The following is a 21,745-nucleotide window of genomic DNA, read 5'->3' as shown; positions in this document are numbered from 1 at the left end:
CGATCCCCGCCTCCCGGCCAACTCCCCCTGTTTATATACTGGGCATGATGTTCCATGGTATGGAATACCCCTTTGGCTAGTTCAGGTCAGCTGCCCCGGCTATGCTCCCTCCCAGCTTCTTGCACACCTGCTTGCTGGCAGAGCATGGGAAACTGAAAAGTCCTTGGCTTAAGATAAGCGCTACTTAGCAACAACTAAAACATCGGAGTGTTATCAACATTATTCTCACCCTAAATCCAAAACACAGCACTGTACCAGCTACTAAAAAAAAGTTAACTCTGTCCCAGCCGAAACCAGGACACTCAGTAACAGCTTGTGCACTTTCTTTCTGCTAGACTGCCCCAGCTGTCAAGCAAATAGTGTTGGTTCAAGCACCCTTTATGGGTATGAGAAATGAAATTACATTTAAATTATGTGAAAATGGTTAGAGACTTCATATTAAAGGTGAAGGGACTAGATATGAAGTCTTGGTTGCTGAGTAATCATTCCGCTAGTACATGTACCAAATCAGCCTGGAAACAGTTTATTCCTACTGTTATTTTACAATTCGGGCCTCAAAATGATTGGCAGTTATGCTATTCCAGGAAAGGAAAGGAAAAGTCTCCCTGAAGTGACTAATCCACCAGGCCACCTTCCTGCAAAGCAGTGCCTCCTGCAGGAGCTGTCTCTGGGCACATAGCCCTGTGACCACCTAAGCTTTCTTTTGGGGGCCTTTGAGCACTTTGTCACAGCAGAGAGCTGTATCTTTTTGTAGTGCACTTTGGTTGAATATGAGAGATTATTTCCTCATTTTGGGAATTACTTCATTTATTTTCAGGATTATCTTGCCCCAGGCATTCACTTTGCCACAAATGGCAAAGCTCCAGCTGGGGGAGGAATGAAATCTTCTTGAGAAGCTGAAGCTTCTGATTTGAAATCTTCTAGTGCTCATTGGGAACAGTGGGTGGCCTTTTCTTTTGAGCCCCCCATTTTGAGTATCTGTTGACTTGACTCTCGTCTTCATTCATCCTGACTTCTGTAAAAGAAAATCTCGGGGGGAAGTTGTTGGGATTTGGAAACTCTGGCAACAGAGTCTGTGGCTGACTTGCTGGTGGAGCTGCTGACAGGAGAGTTTATTCATTAGAAAGCAAAGGGAATAGTTCCCATGTGCTGTAATATCTCACAAAGATGTATCTTCTTGACATATGTGTATTAGGTTGCCTCCCCAGTGGTATGAAAATATATGTCCAAGATGTATTCAGTAGTTCCTGAGGTTAATCTTCCAAGAACTAGGTAATTACTAGAAAGTGTTGTCTTGTGTACCTTATCAAGAGACTGGTAATACAATGAAGTAAAACTTCTCTATGGTGGAACTATATTTAATGATTGTTTGGACTCACTAGGTAAAACTTGTCAATTACTTGTTGTTAATTGTCATTCGATCTATTTCCCTGTAAATATCTACAGGTGCAGAGAAACAAATTCTGAAACTATGCCTCTGAGATTTTTCATTTCCTCAGCACTTTCTAAGTGTGTGCTGGTGTCCCAGCAGTTTCAAAATCTCAAACTGAATAGTCCACTATTTGAATCTCTCTTAAAATTTATTAGTGTTTGTACCTAGTATCAACAGAAGTTAGCTGTTGGCAGGCTGCTATAATCCTTATCCTCACCTTTCTCATTTACAACTACATGTGAGAGGAATCCACGGGTAGTTTTCCATATCACCTGTTGTAGGTTATTTTGATAGTTGAGATGTCAATATTCTCAAGCATGTAAGTTGTTGTACAGTATAGGACACAAAATTATTCTAGTGAGATAAAGAATACATTGCAAATGCCTTTCCACAAATAAATTCATTTGTGCTGATTACTCCTTTGTGCTTTCATGGCAAAAGTTGATGCCGTTCTGTCTTCTTTTCATTAGAAGCACGAGATTGCCTGTAGCCATTTTCGTAGTATTTGCATTAATTCTGCAACTCTGTAACAGGAATAGAGCAGCTGTAATGCTCATACTTGTAGAAGCTTGAAATCACTGAAAATCAGTTGTGGTAAGATATGTACTTGAGAAGACATGTCTTTCAAGTGTTAACAAAGTCCTGACAACAAGTTTACACTTAATAGATAACATCTAACTCTGGTGTACACTCATGATAAATAAGACTGCAAGTCCTGCAGACATCCTGCAGCACCCATGTTTTTGTGGTAGCAATAGCCCCTACACGTACATATCACCAGCATGCAGTTAGACCAACATGCGTAGCGAACAGTGAGTTTCACTGTGTTATTTACATGTAGCTTAGGCATGTGGTTTTTATCAGTTTGTATTTCCATTAGAAGGAAATGGTTTAGAAGTATACTGTGGTAAAAGGCAGGACGGCTGTGGTCTAACTGTCCTCAGCTTATCACCCATTCTCATCGCAGCCCACCTCCTCTGAACCAGTTGTGACTGGTTCAGTTTACAGGGTTTTTCCACTAATAACCAAACCTTCCTGCAAACAAATGCCCCGGCACCCAGAAGCCTTAAAAATCCACTTGTCCTCTTATTTGGGCCAAATAAATAAAAATTTTAAACTTAGTATGAACAGTATATGTCTGTATAAATAAACTTCAGGGACATGTGAGCTGTTGCAGATGTAGAACCTGCAACCACGTACTTGAGAAACCCCAGAAACTGTGAGGTGATAGCTATGCTCAACGTGGTTTAGGGTTGCACGTAGGCAGGGGGTTTTGTGCAAAAAGCTTAAAAAGCTGTATTTTCTCTCTGTTTTCCTGTGCTGCATGGACAGCATCTTTCAGTTTTTTGTATAAGACACGATGAGTGGATTTGGGGATCATTTTAGTGAAAGAGATCTTGGTTCATTAATGCAATCAAGCATTTCTCTAGCAGGGATAAAGGTAGGGGAGACCGGGACAGTAATATCAGTGATGCTACTGAAATCTACAGTAACTGGATTCCAAAAATACCTTTGTAGCTATTTTATTTCACTTTGATTGGAACTGAGCCTTAACAAATAATAGCATTGGATATCAGCTGTTTCTCAAAGAGAGTTTGACTAAAGACTAGACATCACATCTTTCTTCGCATTGAAGAGTAACATGACATTGAAGGCAGTAATTGGTTGCATTGGCTTCAAATGCAGATGGTAAAATAGCTTGTAAGATACGCTGTTAGTAAAATAGCTGTGGTTGTTAGAACTGAGCCTGACTTGTGTTCTCCTTCCCTTGCAATGGCGTGAGCGCTAGAAGTCTGTCCTGTTGTAACAGCACTGCATTTCCCGCTGGCTTGGCTTAGCTTTTCAACAGAAAAGATGTAACAAGCTAGCTTTTGTTTTTCTGTGTAAAAGAGTTCCTGTTTAATAAATTGAAAAGCAGAAAACTGATGGTTTTAAGGATTTTTTATTTCCTGAGGAATTTATACCAACAGAGAAATGAATCAGGTTTTCTAGCCATCTTGGTACATGCTGTGGAAATGTTGGAGAATAAACACAGGCCTCACAAATGCACCTGGAGGAAAGCTTTTATTGCCCTCTACATCATTACAAATGTAGTGAGTGTAAATGCTGCAGGCACTTACCTCCAAACTTATGGCAGTGTTTTGCCCCAAACTGAGCAAATGCTTTACCCCAATATGTCTACTTCCAATTTTTCCACAGAAATTTGAAAGGAACTGATTTGTGGAACTTGGAGATGAAGAGTTCAAAGTCCAACATCTGAGAATTTTTCCTCTATTGTGAAAACACTTTCTCTATCAAAGCTTCAGATTTAAGGTTTTGCTCAACTTAAAAAGGTATCTCTAAACAAGATGATGTTCGTGATCATTACAATTGTTTTCTTTCTTTAAAAATACAATATGCAGGTTTTCAGTCTGTGTCACAGTGCTGGTGTGGGGCCTGGTGGATTTCTTCCGTTTCTGTATGTGTGCACCTTAGAATTGCTTTGATGCTCGTCTAACTTCTTCATTCAAAAATATTATGTTCACTTTTTAAAGTTGTGTTTAATTGACTCTTAAAGTGCACATCACTTCAGAATATTTAAGTCCTGATTTGGTGGATACATGAGAGTTGCAATAAATCATTGAAAGTAAAAATTAACAAATATCTGTGAATTTACAGCACAGGAATGCTCCTAATTAGGCCTTAAGCGCAATGACAAAACACATCTGTGTGTTATATGTCAAAAGCCCTGTTACTCCTCTAAACTTCGGCATGCATAACTACTTTTAATGTGAGTACCTTCCTCATTTTGCAATATGGACTTCGGATTAAAATCCAAGGTAAGTAACCTTACTCCTATTGCCCACCTCAGTTCAATACTCAGAAAAATTAGGAAAACCAGACTGATATAAAAACACTAGCAGTAAAGCAAAACAAGCTCTAGGCACTAATGCCAGAAAATTATTTTGGGATTTTTTGTTGTTGTTACATTTAACACTGAGAGCAGGGGAGTTTATATGGATAAGTATATAGCAAAGCAAATTGAAGATGATTTTGTAAGCCTTTCCTAAACCAGCATTTATGCTTTCTTTCCTTGGTGCTTGGTTGGAACCCACATTCTGTAGATGAAGAAGAGTACGATGAGATAGTACATGGAGCTCTTCAGAAGAAGGACGAGGTACACCAAGTATGCTGTCCTGTGCATTAAGTGATCTGTAACAAACATAAGACAGAAAGTCTCGTTTAATGTCAATATTGTACAACCTCCTAAAAGATGGGTAGAACTGGGAATGTGTAATCTGTTTACTGCTGCAATTACATTGATTCCGGTGGACAGTGTATAAACACATACAATGTCTGACTGTCCTTTGAGTGGGTTTGCACTGCTAATAAATTCTAGACCAAGCGGGTTTCTTAGCACTAGACTGCCTCTCAGTGCCACTGGGTTATTATTCCCTGCAAAGGCAAGAACACAATTCTAGTGCTTCCAGCACTGATTACTGGTAGCACCGTGTTTGCTTGAATCCTTTTGTGTTGGATTTTTTGAACATAAATGCTCACTATTCTTCCTAAATCCCAGTTCAAGCTAAAAAAAAATTTTTTTTTTTGTCCGAAGTGCTGGGCAATTGCTAGGCTGATGGAGCATCAGCTGAAGCATTGAGCATTTAACTACTTCAGGTATTTAAAAAAGTGGCACTTAATGCAGGCTAATAATCTAGTAGCCCGAACAGCATCTATAGCATCCTAAGAAAGCTCCTAATAAAGCTATCTAATAAAGGTAGGAGAGCCCCTTCTTATAATCCACAACAGAAGTTAATTCAGAGTAGCACCGAAGCGTTTTTAAGTTACAGACCCCAGACTTAAAAGATTTCCTGTATGCTATTTAGAAAGATCATTTTCATGATGTTCTGAGCATATATAGCAATATCTAACTCTTGCATGACATGCACTGCTTTCCCACATTTTAATATATTTTAATTACCTCTATTAAAAACTGTGCTGTTTCTGGGATATGTGCTGCAGTCCTCTTCCTGAGGAGCCATCTTTGTAGAATCTAGTGGAAAGAGAGTTTAAATGCCCCAATTAGGCTTTTCTTTAATTTTAACAAACATGAATTGAGAAATAGGGGAAAAAAAGAGGCAGTACAGTAACAGTGAAATGGGAAGTTAGTATTAAACAACAAAAAAAAGATGTTTAAGATCTGTCTGCAGAGCAGATGTTCACAAGTAGGATTCCTTTGCAGAGAGCATTTGAAGGGGGGAAATGCTCGTAGAGAAGTGTCTGGGTATTTGTTGCCGTAAGTGGGAGGTTTGCCTTTGCCCTTTCAGGAATGTGTCCATTAGGCTGTTCCTTGGCAGAGTCTCTTTTATTTTGAACTGCAGTCAATTTGACCATCTGATCTTGTCATTGAAGTAGCTGGAGTCTGTTTGCCTTCACAAACTACTGTTATTAGAAATGCAAAATAACTTACATCGGAAGGGACCTCACTTAGTCTATTACTTAACGGTTGCTCAACACTAAAGAATAATCTTGAGGAGAGTGTGATCTAAGGTTCCCCTATTGGGAATTTGCTATTTTGGTGGTGGTTGTTTTCTAAAATAAACCCTTTTTGTGCTTGAAACAGAAAATTTGTGTTTGTTCTCGGTTATGGTGTTTGTATGCGTTGATACACGGGCTTAAAGACATCCGTATTGCATCTCTAAATACATTCTCCATCTAAATAAACTTAAAGCATACTTTTGTCAGAATATATTTTGAAGGTCAAAATGTAATGTTTATTTATGGCCATGCTCTCAATCATTGGAGTTACATTAATTTATAATAGGTTGAACAGCGGTAGGTACTGAGAAAAGATTAATCTAAACCAGTATAGGCAGCTTTTCTTAAAGATATTACCATGATTTAAGCAATTTGCATTGATTATAGGTTACTTTTTTTCTTTAAAATTGCATTGTCTTTCAGATTTTGCTTTGCATAATCAATCTTTCCACAATTAAATGTGATATCTTATTTTCATACATGGTTATTACCTCACTGTTGCTGGACTATGAGTAAATAATATATTTAAACTTTGCTCTACATCCCCAGCAACCTCATTTTTAAGTCCTTAGTTTTTTATAGCTGTGACTAATGTCAGGGGGTGTCAGAGGGACCTACACCTGTAAGCCATGAGTAACAGAGAGGTAATACTGTTTTCAGAAACTTCTGTAGACTGGAAAGTAACTGACATGGCTCAGCGCAGACCTTTTGGAGCTATGCTAGTTTGCACCTGATGAGATTCAAGAACTGCTCTTTTCCTATTACAGAGGGACATTCACTTGGGGAGCATAGCACAGGCTGGGTTGCTTTTCCTGGGAAAACTTTGGTAGTTTCTCTGGATGTGTATTTTAGCTATTGTTGTGCCAAGGAGCACAGATGCTTTCAGGAACAGTAATAGAAAGCATTATTTCTATAATTTTATTGCAAAGAAAAAGTGATGTCTGTAATAATACACAAAATGAGATTTTTAATATGTAGTATATACCTTGTGTCGACAGTGAATCCAGTTGGCTTTCATGCTCGTATTTGCAGTAATATTTCTTGTCTTTGTTCTCCACTGGTACAGTTAACCAGCTGCCAATTGAGTATTCATCCTCTTTTGTGGGCTTCCAGGTGTCTCCTTTTACTACGTTGTCTGTTACCTCCTTACTTTCTTCATCAGTCCATGTCACCCGAATAACTTCCGGGTAGAATTTCTCAATAAGGCAAACATATGTTATCTGATTTTCATGTTTCTTCTGCAGGATTTCAGAGTTTGCCGGTGCAGAATTTCCTTTGTCTGGATTGGTTATTGGAGGAAAAAAATTAACAAAATAGAGTTGGAAGATCAATAGTGTACAGCAAATAAATACGCAGCCACAAAATACAAATTCTGAAGAGCAACAACGTAAATGTCTTATTAACAAATGTTTTAGCTCTCTAATTTGTTATGAAATACTTCGGATGGGAATGGAAATGTCTTATGTATGAAAAGAATTTTAGGTAATAGGATGGATGAATTACAGCTGTTTCCATCCTTGAAGTAAAAATAAGTTTTTGGCAAGCTGGATGAACCTGGCATTCAAACACACTTTATATTATATATTATTTCAATGGACTCAAATGGCAAGTTTTGATTCTCTGTCAAAAACAGTTACAATACTATTTAGAATAATTAGGAATAGAAAATATGACTTTTAACCTTATTTTAAAATGTATTATTTTATAGAGAACTAAAATGAATAGAGGCTTTTATGACTATGGTACAGAAAACCAAGCACAAAATCAGAAGACAAGACTCAATTCAAATATTCTAAACTCATTTTTGTTTAGACAATATAGAGTCTTCCAGAGTCCAGAAAATGTTTGATCTAAGCTTTGATACTGTGCCATGTGCATAGAGAAACATTATTTAAGTCCTAAATTATTTAGTGAACACTAACATCTAGACTGCTTCGTTCATGCTTCTTGTCAAGCAGCACATCTGATAGAGGAAGACTAGAGGAAGACAGAGGAAGGCAAATTTAATAGTCTACTTCTAGACTAGATTAAAAAGTATCTCACAGAAGATTTCTTGAATATTTTATTAGAAAAATAAATTTAAGTCTGGTTGTTTAAAACTTTAGAAACCTACTAAAATGTTTGAAAAATTATTTTTGAGAAACATTAAGAAACTGAAATATTGTTGAAGATTGTAGATCTTATCCCAGTGACATTGCATTCTGCAAAGCCTCATTACTATTTTGGATGTTTCTTTTAGATTTTTCAAAGCTTAGTAAGTTGCCCTGACTAATTTCAGTAGGCTAAACTTTAGTTGTCTAGTTTAATGTTATTCTCTTGGATTATCAAATCTAAATAGAGAGGCAGAGAGAGATGCTTCCAGCTACTAGTTCATCCTGCCCATTTTAGAGACTTCTATTAAGATGGAATAATTTCCACCTCTGGAATTGCCAATGTCTTTCCATTTACCATAAAAAGACCCTAGGTGCTTAGCTTAAATGAAATACCTAAATCACATCACAATACTGAGGAAATATATTGCTTGAGTAACTGCAACTGTGTGCATGCATGGGAGAGTCTCATGTACACACATAGGTAAATGGATGACAGTGGAGAACTGAACAAATTAAGTTTTGCATATATACATGTATATATATGTTTGTGTGTGGAAAAAAAATATATATATATCTCCATAAACTGTAGGTATGCTTATGGAAAAGAGGACGAAAACTTATAGAATTGGCTGTAGATTTTGATGTATTTTCAGGCTGATCTGTAAAGTCGTTGAAGTCAACAAGACAGTTTACACTGGCTTTTCCAGGCAAATGATCTGATCCTTTCTGAAGAATTTTAAAGTCATGAACTTCAACTCCACTGTCTTTTTTGTTTTAGTTAAACTTTCAAAAATTTTGCTGTTTACTTTGTTAAACAGTTTTCTAAGGCAGATTTTTAAAGGTACATAGGTCTTTTTAAAATAATATATAAGCATGTGCAGATATTTCTTGAGCTAAAATCTTTCTTTTCTCTCTTGTAATAATGCAGTGAGCCTGCAAAAAATAGTGCAAATAAAATTCTGGAGTTAGGCTTGTAATCAATGAGCTATTAACAAATTTGGATTAAAAATGTATGTTTTTATAGATTAACTGTCAAAAGTTTTCTTAATGAAACTCCTCTACAGTTTCTTTATAAGTATCGATAAATAAGACTTATAAATAAGGTCAATGTGTTCTTAAGCTGAAATTTTAATTCTCATTACTTGGATGATTCCACAAAATGGAGTAATTTTGTCTGATACTTAAAGCTCCTAGTTCCCCTCCAAGCCAGTAGGAGCTGAGAGCACTCAGCACACTCAGCTCCTAAGTAGCATTCTTGTCCTGCTTGCCAGCAACTTCAGGTATTATCGTTGATAATAACATAGTATAGTCCTGACCTACTGTGAGCCTCCCCAGATGATACCTTAAAGAGCTGTCAACCTTCACTCCAAAGCTTTCCCATTACAAAACTTAAGAAAATAAGTCTTTGAAAACACTTACTGGAGAAGATGAGTTTTGTGCCAGTGCCAAATCTTTTTGAACCCACACTGGTACATTCCCTTACAGAAACTGCTTGGGACGTTTTGGCCGGACAAGGACCAGATTTAACAACCATCATATGAACAATAAAAGTCTACTCATTTGGCTACATGAATGTAGAAAATTTGAATCCAATCTCAGCTAATGCTGCTATTCCCAAAAAGCCTTTAGTGATATATACTTTAAATTCAGTTTCAAGCTAATCTTTGCCATCCCTTGCTTAAAAAAAAATATATCAAAACAAACCAAAACTGTTGGTGTCTGGGGCATTGATTGAGCTACCATATTTCGTCTAGATTTTTTTTCTAGAAAAATTAATTTTTTTCCAGGATGGTGAGTGGTTTTGACCACACGCTTTAAAAATACGTGCATGCTAGACCACTGTTTAACTGAATTAATGAAAGGCAGTCCTGAACAGCCACGATTCCTCTCAAGCCTAGTGGAGGGGCATTTACCCATTTGTGGCCTAACCCTCTGCATGTTGAGGTTGCTGTAATCCGCTTAAATGGGTGCGGGATCAGGACTGTTCACCCTCAAATCCTGCTGTACTTGCCTACGCAGTACTATTGCAGGTAGTCAGTACCAAAAGAAAACATCACACATGCATCTGTGTATGCTGTAGAGAAGCATCAACTTCCATCATTCCCGCGCATATCCTTCCCCAGGGCCTTCTGGCTTCTCCCTTGGAAAAAACATCTGTACCTCACATGAAATCCTGCTGACACTGAAACCAATGGCAACATTTCCAAAGGTCCAGGATTTCCCCCCAATATTTTAATCTTCTGATTATTTATTGTCTGCTTGCAGCTATCCGGTGCTGCGGTGCATCCAAGAGAGCTCAGTTCCTCTTGGCTGGAATAAATCAGCTTTGTTAGGACAAATCCATGGGGAAAGACCTTCCCCTTGATCAAACAGAGATATGCAGAGCTTCAGCCATGGTTTAGGGCATCTGTCGGCACTCACAATGTTTTCCTGTATAGCACCTCTGTTCCCCCTGCTCTGAGGCCAAGGGGCAATCTACAGCCGCGTTTCTGGATTACCCTGACCCTGCTGCTCTGGGCAGTAAGCTTTGCACAAGGGAATGACCTGATGTAGCCCTAAGTATCCAAAAGAAGTTGTATTTCAGCAGTTTATGGTTTATGTGAAGTCCTATATTTCACCCTGACCTCTCTTATACAAGCATTTCGGTGCTAAAGAAATGAATTCTGCTACTGCAAAGTCCACATCACTTTTCTGTATTATACCTTAAATCTGTATTTTAATCTGTATTATAATTTTAAAATAGCATATCACATTCTCTCTCATCTAGATTTTGGATTATAGGTATAAGGCATATTTTCTTAGATACTAAAAAACTTACCAGAAACAATAAGCTTTGTGCCAGTTCCGAAGACTTTGTAATACTCACTGTTTACAGGTGCTTTGCAAAAACCTATCTAGTCTCAATGTTTTTAAAACCTCACTTTGTGTCCCAGCCTAGCCTCATTTTCTAATTAGAAATGCACCTGTTTCTTTTGACACTCTGATTTCTATAATTAAAACTTCCCTTATAAAATGGTGTATGGATGAACCTGTGTTTGCTCATACAACAGATTTCACTTATGTTAGTCCTTCAGGTTTAAATAAATAAGCTTACTTGTACACAAAAACTAATGCTTTGGAATACTGACAAAATGGAGGATGGAGCCCTAATTTAACAGTGGGCATTAAAAATCACGGAAATATTTAAGCAGATCCTGTGCACCTGAGATTTGTAATTTTCTAGACTGAGACTCCTTCAGCATCCCCTGAGGTTTCTATGGAAAATGTGAGGAACAGTAAAGGTTATCACCTTGACAACATGGGAAATAATGCATTTATATATATGTGCATGTACATCTGTGTATGAATATATATCCTACAACAAGAACCTAGAGCTGCATGCTATCACCAATTCAAGCTGATCTTTTTGGGCCATGGCTTTAGGATAACAGAGACTGTTATGAACAGGGGAATGTTCACACCAAAACCTGTTTGTGAACATTGCCTTAAAAGAACTGGATACTGAATTCATCTTCATGCACATGAAATCCTTAATATTGTAAAGCCATTAGCAAATGTTCCTATTAATATTACTCATGGTAAGAGGCTTTCACTCTGCAGATTTCTTTTGAGTGGCCACATCTTCCCTCATTTATGTCTTACACTTCCATCCTTCTGCCCTAACACTTGTTTGGACTTTCAAGTCTACTGGGTTTTGATTCAGGGCTTCATGTTTTTCCCTGTTAAAAAAAAATACTAATTAATTCAAACTAATGCATACATGCACATGCATATATGCAAACTAATGCATACTTCACCATTTTGATTTAAAAGGGCAGAAAGTCAGTTTAATCCAACTTCAGGTAATGTATAAATAAATTTAAGTATAATCTATCTTTAGGCAATGTGTATTTTATAATATATAATTACAAAAAATAATTGTAGCTTTTTGAACTCTGAACTTCAATGCATTTGATCAAAACAAGGTAGATACTTCAGTAATGTTTAGGAGATAACATTTAAAGAAATCAAATATTGCTGCCATAATTTCTGTTATGAAATTATTTCCTAGAAATGTTAGCAGATGATTGTTTTTTTATCACTTCAAAATAAGTTAGCAATATGCTTGTGAGTTGCCAGTAAGACCCAGCTGCAGCTGTAGCAGAAGAGATGGCAGAGAGAAACCAGCCCCACGCTGGCTGAGCAAGCTGCTCTGCTTCTGTGCTGAAGGAAAAAAACTGGATTTGGAGAGGCTGGTTCAGTCTTCGGTTCAGTCTTGGCTTCCCTATTGCAACCTTGTGAGTGCCTAAATTCCCTGGAAAGATACTTACAGAAGAATCCTGTATTGCCAGTTTATGTTGGATTAATATTCCCGTTCTGCCGTAAGCTTCTAAAAACTCATCTATTCCACCAAATGCAAATGCCAAACCAGTCTCTCAAATCCCAGCCCTTCTGTTACCTGCATTATTGTAAGTCTTGAGCAACTTTCTTTTGGTCAGAACTAATTAAAAGAGACCAACAACAACAAAATCAAGTTCATTACAAGTTGATGGGAGTTTGGCTCTTTATGTATTTTACTCTTTCAGTATAGATCTGGGAAAAGATTCTGCTCAGGCTCAAACCCTGATGATACAACTGAATTAAGGTCACTTATCCTAAGTCCTGGTTTTCTCCATTTCTTTCCATTAGGAGTAAATTAGTGAGCTGATGTCTCTGAAAAGACAAGCTGTGATGAAATGCCTGATCTTAAGCGTGAGGTAACTACAGCCCTTTTACTCTATTAATCAGTCAGAAGCCTTGATCCCATAAAGACAAAATCCTACAGAATTAGAGTGATGCTTGAAAATAATTTATTTTAAATGGTAGTTACTAAAAGCCTGGTTAGCAAGGTAAGGATTTTCACTAAAAACAACATGATTGTCCTGACACGGATATTTCTATTGAATTATAGTTATGATTTACTTAGTCTTTCTGACAGAAATCATTAAAAACAACCTTTGCTTGATATGCTAATGTAAGTTTATGTATTTAACCAGGCTTAAAACATTTGGTAGCAATAGTTCCTCTGCCTTGTGTTTGTGTAGTTGTTTACTCCAGGATTATGGCGTTTAAAGCGCATTTAATGGGAAGAAGATTTTTGTCCTCCACTTTCCATTAAAATAAATGTTTCTGTAGGAAAGGCAAAAAAATGGATCACTTCTTCACATGCATGGTATTAAGCAATAAGAGAGCATTTGGAGGTACTAATTTATTTCTACTGCCAAAGTGCTGTGTACATGACAAAAATAATTACAGACAAGTTATTTCACTTTTACTAGCCCAATTAAAAAAGGATTTTGGCAATGGCCATTGCATATTGCTCTTTGTATGTGTATTGGGAAGAGGTTTTCTTTTTTCAAGCTTAATTCACAGCTGCTTGATTCCCTGCTTATTCCTTCGGTAAAGCTGGAGGAAAGAATGAGGGCTCCGGAAACTACTACAGGCGATTTTCTACCACATTTCCAAGGAGAAGTATGATCGAAAGTGGCTCAAAACAGCTCCTTTTCAGAAATGTTTGTGATCCTAAACCACTGCATTACAAATACAAACAAGGCTCGCTGTAGGAATGACAAGCTGGGAAGGGAATCTTGTGCAAGGATGGTGCTGACTGAGGCTCTAAGTGGGCTGAGTGCCCTCTGGGACACTATAACACTCATCTATATGACCACCCCAAGCTCCTATCGCTTATTGTATGGAAAATAGCACATAACTTACCTGACACAATGAGTTTTGTACCGGAGCCAAACAGCTTGTTGTAATAACTCCTCACAGTGAATAAAGTCTTTGCAGTAACAGTGCAGTTCTGTTATCTTTATATGGGTAAACAGAATTCTTTAAAGAAAATCAGATTTGCTGTATAATCAATTTTTAGACCCTAGAAAAGTAAAAAAGGAGGAGTCGCCTAAACTAAACCAGAAAAAAAAAAAATGTGGAAGTTTTTGGGTGCATGTATGTTGTTAAATGGACAGGATTCATCTCAACTAATTTTAGTCATCTGAAAGTTTAGGTGGACGGTGCAGATTGAGCACCTTGGCTCCATCTCTGCTTTCTGGAGAGAGGCAGCACCAGCAGAGGATCTATTTGATCAGATATTGGCCAAGTAATTTGCTCCTTATACACCCCCATAAAATCAGACCTAGAATTGGTGAACATTATGCTGAGATCTGAGCAGCACAAGACCCCCGACCAATATTTTTGTTGTCAGTAACGTGAAGCAAAACCCTGCATGGATTGGAATCGAACCTCCCACTAACCAGATACACCATTTTCAGATGGTCAAAATTAGGCAAACTGTTTTCATCTCAGGTGCTTGGCTGAGCTGAATCACAGGCAAGTATCAAAGCACCTGAAGCTTACTTGAAGCAAAATAATTTTGATAAATATGTCAAAACATTTTGAGTTTGGCATTCTTTCTTAACAATAGTAATAACTGATAATAAGCGGTTTCTGCAAAAGCTAGGAAGAGAGAGTAGCCTTTCAACTATGCATATCTTCAGACAGTTCTGGGCATATCTCAGATAACTCCTTTCATTTCGTATAGTCAGACATAGTTCTAAAGGAAAACGTAATCCAAAGGTTTGACACTTTTCTTTCAGAATGAATTAGAAATATCACAAAGGTTGAATATGCATATTTAAAGACAAAAACATCTTTCAGTTCTCCAAATGCTATCTGTGCCATATTTAAATTCATCTTTAAGAAGAAAATAATAATGGGGTTAGTTATACATCCGTGCTGCAGTAGCTGTTGTGTTTCCCCCATTTCACACATAAATACAAAACAATGACGTTGTGTTCTGCATATAGAAATGCCGTTTAAGAGGAAAATCCTGCAAAGCATTCAGTAGAGTTAAAACTAGTGGGAGCTAAAATAGCAGAGCACTTCACACAGCCAGCATCTAACTGTATTGAAAAGCATTTCGGAAGTAGTTAAGTTTTACATTTTGTACTTACTTGAAACAATAAGCTTAGTTCCACTTCCAAATATTTTGACATCAGCATCCCACAGTCTGATAATGCTTGGCAATATCTCCTGCACTGCACTTTTCTTGCATAGGCTACAGAAAAAGTCTCTCTGATATAGAGGTTTATGATAAATCTGGCCCAGTGTAATAGCTGAATTTTCAGCATTGACTGGAGTGTCATTTTTAGAAATACTTCGATTTTTGTAGTGAGTAAAAAATTCAGGTTTTTAAACTCAGCATTTTCTGAGAAGAAAGCAGTGCCATGCTTATTTTACAACTATGTTCTAATCCTTTTAGCTCTGGGATTTCTCTAACAAAGATCTGTTGCCTCTGGTCTGATAGGTTTTCTCTGAAGTAACCTCTTTTTGCTATTTTAAGAAGAAATGCTATTACATTATGATTCCCAAAGGAAATTATGAAAGTTTACCAGTTATTTGTTGATTTAAATATACAGGTAAACAATTTTTTCTCCCTAAGTGTCCTGTCTTGTGAATTACTTATTGTGTGAAAGTACCTTAACTGAAGTTTCATCAAACTCCTATTTTGAAGCCCGTATTTTAAATGCAAAGTCCATATTCTAAGCAAAACTTACTGACGCCCATAACTAAGTTCATGCCTTTGGTAAGTGGTCACGCTGTCGTCTTTTCAGCAAAAGCAGCTGCCTCTACACAGGCACAGTTTAATTGCAAATTGCAGCAGAGAACATTTTTGGTCAGAGGCATGGATAACATTTTAAATTTCTCTGTAACTCTCCTCTGCTTTTTACGATTTGACTTAATTATAGTCACCTCGATAATATCATGTATTTTCTGAGCAACATACTGTAGCCATTGCTATATGTTTTATACTGAAAACAGCATTCATCCTATTGATTGCATAGCTTCACCACAATTAAGAATAATACAAATGCAAAAGTAAACGAGTTACTTTCAGTAGGGCCAGGAACTAGGAATTTATTACATTCCAGGCAATTTTCCTTCCGAATCAACTTAGACTGAATCACCTCTATCAATAAGAAACTTTTTGCATTTCTGACTTGCTGTTCTGAGAGTAAACTTTCAAGCAGTTCACTTTTCTTTCCCAGAACAGGAATGAATCCATCCCAATATTTAAATTTTTACCTCTCTTTATTTTTCCATTCCCTCGTCCTTAATAAGTACTCAGTAATTGTTCTAGAGGCGATCTCTCTGTTCACAAGGTCGATCTATTTATTGCGCATCAACCCACCCAACTGGGGCACCACACGCAGTTCACAGACAAAACATGATTTATCGGGCAGAAATTAATTTTCCTACAGTCTTTCATTCTTAATTATCTGAGAACATGAATGACTCTGTGAAAATCAGATCGAAAATAATGGTACTTACTAGAGACAATGAGCTTGGTTCCCGTGCCAAAGTATTTGATCCATGTGCTCCACACTGTGTTTTGACTTTGCAATAAGCTAGCATGCTCTCTTGCTATGCCATTGCTGAGGAAAATCCCATTATTTTCCCCAATCAGCCCTGGGAGACTGAGTGAAGGCCTGGCCCTTCACCCCCTTGGCTGCTGGGAGGATGTCAGGAATTTCAGACTTGCCCCTGGTTGTTCAGCTGCCCTTCAGAGCAAATCTCTTTCCTAAAGTGTTGCAAATTTGTTAGATAACCCCTCTGCTTAACGCCTAAGACTTAGGTGAAGGTTTCTCTTCAATTTTAGACACACAAATAGGTGCACAGGTTTGTGCGTGTACATACCTTCAGGTGAACACATACCTTCAGGTGACGATCCTGCTCTTTCCCAAAGGGGTACACCCCCTCTCACCTGCAATTAAGTGACATCAAGTACTATGAGCATGGAGTTCATTTTTAGTTGTCTTAATACAATTCAGCAGAGGAAAAGGAGGGAGAGCCAGCACCATAAGCATTGTGAAGGTGTCCGTGTGCTGCAGGTTGCATTTTCTGTCCCCGGTACATGGTTGTTGTCTTCCCATCTGCTGGAAGCACTCCAGGCTCTACAACAGCAGCTCACTGGCAGCTTTTCATATACCAGCTGGTGGGAGAAGGAGGCTTTTCCTTTGCGCACAGGTTTCTTATAAAACAGCCCAAGATAACATCAGAGGAGTCGCTGTTACCATCGATCAAACAACCTGCATGCTTAGTTTGCCATTTAAAAGAAACTGAGTTTGAGTACTTCTGGGATCTCGTGTGGCATCCCAACTGCAAAACAACATTAAGAAATTACTATTTGTGGCTAGAGGGAGGAACTAGACTGAGGGTGAAGGTCTTTCAACTGAAGTAGGTGTAACAAAAGCAGTCATCTACTCTGAAGGCTCCTGGGCAGCAACATCGTAATTACAACCCCAAAACAATGGCAGGAGTGATGTAGACAGAGAACGGTGCTGACTGGTGCTTTTCCTGCCGTGTCCTTAGACACACAGCGATGGAGGCCACCACCATCTCACCTGCAGTTGCTGGGACTTTTGGTTTATGGTCACGACAGTGTGTAGCTGGGAGGTCTCATTAGAAGAAACAAAAGTGAAACACTGCATATTGCAGACAGCTTGTCTAACTCCCTTGTATGATCTGGGCTTGCAAGTATGAGGAGGACAAAACTGACCCGTAGCCACTTGGAGACCTAATACATGTTTGAAATTGTTCTGTCACTTTTTCATCCCATCAGACTAATATTCTTCAATGAGCCAAGTGAGGAGAGTATCAGGGTACCACAGCAAAGGAAAATATTAAGGAGAGGCTTGATGGTAGAGAAAAACCTCTGAGGATGAATTTCTCAGGCATGAGGGTCAGCATGCACCTTGAGGCAATAGCTAGGAGGGATGCATTGCTTAAATACGGAAAGTTGGTCTTAAATATAGAAAGCTCTTTTCTTTGGTACTAGCTTTGGTAACGCTGTCTTCAACTTTTGGGTAATTCAAATACATCACTACTATGATGAATGGTAGTGAAACACAGATATTGATAAGCAAGGAGGAGGAGGATACAGCTCAAAAAAATGAACAAAAATTCCCACCTCCAGATCTCAGGAGGAATAAATAGAAAATCTTCCTTCTCCAACAGCTACTAACTTTTAAGTGAAAATAACACTCCTTTTTATTTGCTTAAAATTTTGCAAACTTTTGGGCTAAGGTTCTCTATTCCAGTTTTCTTTGCCAGGCCAAAGGCTTTGAAGAGCTCCGGTACAACGTGCTGAACTATTTCCAGGAACAACAATATGGAAAAGCGTCCCTTTCCATTAAATAAATCCTTGCAACCAGTTCACGGACATGCTTGAGTGAAAAGGAGGAGAAGGTGGAATGCAGAGGATGGGTTAGGTATTGGACTTTCACCATTCCCTTTGCACTTTGCACTTGCTCAGTCGAAATGTCTAGCTTTTGGCAGCTGATGCTTCCAAGGCATTGGTCAGCACCGAGCATGTCCTGCTTCTCCAGAGCCTGCGCCTAAGGCCAGGCAGCTCATCCACACCAAGGGAAGTGAGTTCGGATCTTTCAAGTTGTTTGTGGTTCAGACACTGAGGGAGTATTTGTCTGGGTGATCTCTGAGTTTCTACCACGGTGACTATGCCAGTAAGCACAATAGTAGGTAGCAGTGTCGTCTGGAATGACATTGTTTATTGTAAGAATATACAGTTTCTGGCCAGAAGCTTTTTCAACCCTGTACCTGTGTGCTTGGAAGCCGTCATCTACTACTTTTGCCCCTGAAAAATAGAGCATCCTCTCTGGACCTTTATTTGCCTTCTGTTGATACCAGTGTATGATGGTGTCATCAGAGCTGTCTTTAAAGAGACATTCCAGACGTATACTTCCTTTAGACTTGGTGATGGACAGAGGGCTCTGCATGGGAATTTCTTGTGCAAATCCATCTAGGAAAAAGAAAAGGAGAAATTATGTCATTAGCTGGAATTCAGAGATTTGGGAAGCTGCCTCTTAGCACAGTCGTGGGTGCCTGTAAGGAAAGGTAAGAAAATAAGGAAGGACTTACATGACCAAGCGGCTGTGGCCATGAGCACTGCCAGCAGCAGCATGTTTGCTTGTCATGCTCTGCTGTTGTTGAGACTCAGAGAAGAAGGAAATCGGCCCTGGTGCAGAGTGAGCAATGCCACGTGGGAGGAGGAGGGGACTCCCTTGGGTGGTAGCTGGTTACACTGTGCGTCAAGCCAGAGGAACGTGTCCCCTGAGCTCCTGTGGGGAGCAGTGGGGACGGGGAAGCAAGCGGGAAGGGAAGGGAAGAGAAGGGAAGGGAAGGGAAGGGAAGGGAAGGGAAGGGAAGGGAAGGGAAGGGAAGGGAAGGGAAGGGAAGGGAAGGGAAGGGAAGGGAAGAAAAAGACTGCATGGGGCTTTGCTCTGTGGACAGACCATGGGCAGCTGTTGTGAAGCTTGGGAAGTGCTGGTCCCCTGTGAGACATCTGGAGTGTGCTAGAGGTGGTGAAACCACTGGAGATGGTCCACATCAATTTTACTATCATAAAATGGGCACAGTGATGCCATATGCTCTGATGAGGATGAAGTCTGCTTCAGGAAGCTTTCTGACACCATGACAGGACCACAAGGGAATGGCCCCTGAGAAATACATCAACCCTGACTGCAGCACTGCAAGTGCAGTAGGGATGGATGTTGGAAGCCACTGCACGCGGAAGGCAGAAAACAACAAAAAATAAGGGTGATTCACTGAACTAAGAGGAAACTCTTCGGAAAACTGCCATGAGATCCTATGAACAAAGACAGCATGTGACAGTACCAGCTTCTGGCTGAGAGTTGTGCATCACACCACTGACTAGCCCTGCAGATACCAACAGGATTCAGTGAAATCAGTGAGCACTTGCCTACTTAAACTTCACTTTGTGTTTAAGATTTTCAAGACCTGAGGCTACTGGTGTTTAGTGTTTATTTGCACCTAGCCTGATCTTCTTTCTAAAGTCCCTTAGCACATTCTGTGTGATGGTCCAGCATTTCCGGTATCCAATTACACCCCTCATCAGGAAAAGAAAAGCTGATGTGTAGGCACATACTGGGCTAAAGGCACAAGCAAAAATTATTCCTCTCAGACTCCTCTGTGAAATGCTTGCTGTGCCCAGGGCCATATACTAACTCACTGCAAATTTGAAATAAGTCCGTCAAACTTGACAGTTTCAGCAAATCTCCTTCCTTCCAAAAAACCCCTGTTTATCGTGTTTGCCTTAACATGAAATGAAACAAGTGGATGGTTATATGCAGCACATCATCAGCTGTGGTAGATAAGAGACTGTAAGTCTCTGATTTAAATTGGTCTGTGTGGGATTTTGCGGAATCCAAATTAGGTAAACGATATTTCCAGGGACTTACAGTTGCTTACACGTACAGTAGGGAAGACTATAACGGGGAACTTTTTCTTAGAAGTGCTAGGCAATGGCAAGCATATCATTCCCACCACCAAGGTACTTTCTTCAGCATGTTTTTTTTTCTTTTACTGCCTTCTCTTTCCTAGGGGAGGACAGTGGCCAGACTAGAAAATCAAAGCAATGTTTGCTCCCCTCAAAGGCCACCAGACTTCTGCCATGGCTGTGTAAACAGCACCAAAGGAGCGAGTTTCCAGTATTTATGTGCTAAGTCTTAAGGCAGTGAAGACTTCCTTTGCCCTTAAAATAGTAGATGTGTGTTTGAAGACCAGAGTGCTAATGACGACCCAGACTTTGAAAATGACAGTTGTGCAGAGCTAGCTGCTCTTTTTGGGTAGCTGAAAAAGGTTTGGCCTTTCAGCAGCTCATAACAGATGGAGTGAGAAGACTGAGGGAGTGGCACAGTTACAGCCCTGTGGTTCAGTCGTTGAGGGAGGGTTTTTTGCCTGATGATCTTTGAGTTTCTATCATGGTGAGGGTCCCAGTAGGCGCAGTAGTAAGTAGCAGCATCGTCTGGAATTACTCCTTTTATTGTAAGAACACACCGTGTCTGGCCAGAAACTTTTTCAACCATGTACCTGTCCCCTTTAAAGCCACTTTCAACTGAAGCTTTCCCTCCTGAAAAGTATAGGAGCCTCTCTGGAGCTTTACCCTCCTTCTGTTGATACCAGTGTATGATGGTGCTATCAAAATTTGCCCCTAATGTTTTAATTTCACATGTCATCCGTACAGTTTTTTGGAACCTGGTGATGGATATAGGGCTCTGCACAGGAATTTCTTGTGCAAATCCATCTAGGAAAGAGAAAAGGAGAAATTATGTCATTAGCTGGAATTCAGAGATTTGGGAAGCTGCCTGTTAGCACAGTCATGGGTGCCTGTAAGGAAAGATAAGAAAATAAGGAAGGACTTACAAGACCAAGCGGCTGTGGCCACAAGCGCTGCCAGCAGCAGCATGTTTGCTTGTCACACTCTGCTGTCGTTGAGAGTCAGAGGAGGGTGAAAGGGACCCCAGATGGGGACAGTTTTGTGTGGGAGGAGGAGGTGACTCTGTTGAGTGGTCTTCAGCGACAGGTCTTCTGTGCGCAAGCAGATGGGGCACATTTGCAGAAAACCCTCTTCAGGCTGACAAATGCTAAAATTGGTCAGAAGGCTGTAGTCTTGTCTGCTTTTCAGGTAAATATGAGAAACATTGGTAAATCCAAGGATTGTGGCCCTGTAAAACTCAAGCTAGAGCCACTGAGAAAGGGTTGCGAGCGAGAGCAGCTCCAGCTGCATATTGCGGCGTGAAGGTTTCAGCCCAGAGGTCACCCCGGTGGGCGGTGAGTACGTGCCATCGTCCGGAGGGGTGCAGAG

General features: G+C 39.4%; 1 protein-coding gene across 1 annotated transcript; it reads right to left on the bottom strand.

Moving 5' to 3' along the window:
• Positions 1–3,377: 3,377 nt before the first annotated feature.
• Positions 3,378–21,346, bottom strand: LOC127029968 (immunoglobulin kappa light chain-like). Its single transcript, XM_050915832.1, has 6 exons — positions 21,304–21,346; positions 20,872–21,184; positions 10,862–10,908; positions 6,936–7,229; positions 5,394–5,465; positions 3,378–4,624 (listed from the first exon to the last, which is right to left on the bottom strand). The coding sequence occupies exons 1-6, from the start codon at positions 21,344–21,346 to the stop codon at positions 4,491–4,493; spliced, it is 903 nt and encodes a 300-aa protein (XP_050771789.1). The 3' UTR covers positions 3,378–4,490.
• Positions 21,347–21,745: the final 399 nt, after the last annotated feature.

Source organism: Gymnogyps californianus, chromosome 2 (genome assembly GCF_018139145.2).
Source record: "Gymnogyps californianus isolate 813 chromosome 2, ASM1813914v2, whole genome shotgun sequence".
Lineage (NCBI taxonomy): Eukaryota > Metazoa > Chordata > Aves > Accipitriformes > Cathartidae > Gymnogyps > Gymnogyps californianus.
Note: the sequence above shows the minus strand (reverse complement) of the source record. Positions and strands in the feature narration are given on the sequence as shown.

What these genes read in the sequence shown, in the direction of transcription:
- LOC127029968 (XM_050915832.1), bottom strand. Translation starts at nt 21,346, where the DNA reads ATGCTGCTGCTGGCAGCGCTTGTGGCCACAGCCGCTTGGTCTT. An exon ending in GGCCACAGCCGCTTGGTCTT is followed by an intron (nt 21,185 to 21,303) that starts GTAAGTCCTTCC and finishes TCTCTTTCCTAG; the next exon opens with ATGGATTTGCACAAGAAATT. An exon ending in CAGCACAGTTTTTAATAGAG is followed by an intron (nt 4,625 to 5,393) that starts GTAATTAAAATA and finishes TGTTTGTTACAG; the next exon opens with ATCACTTAATGCACAGGACA.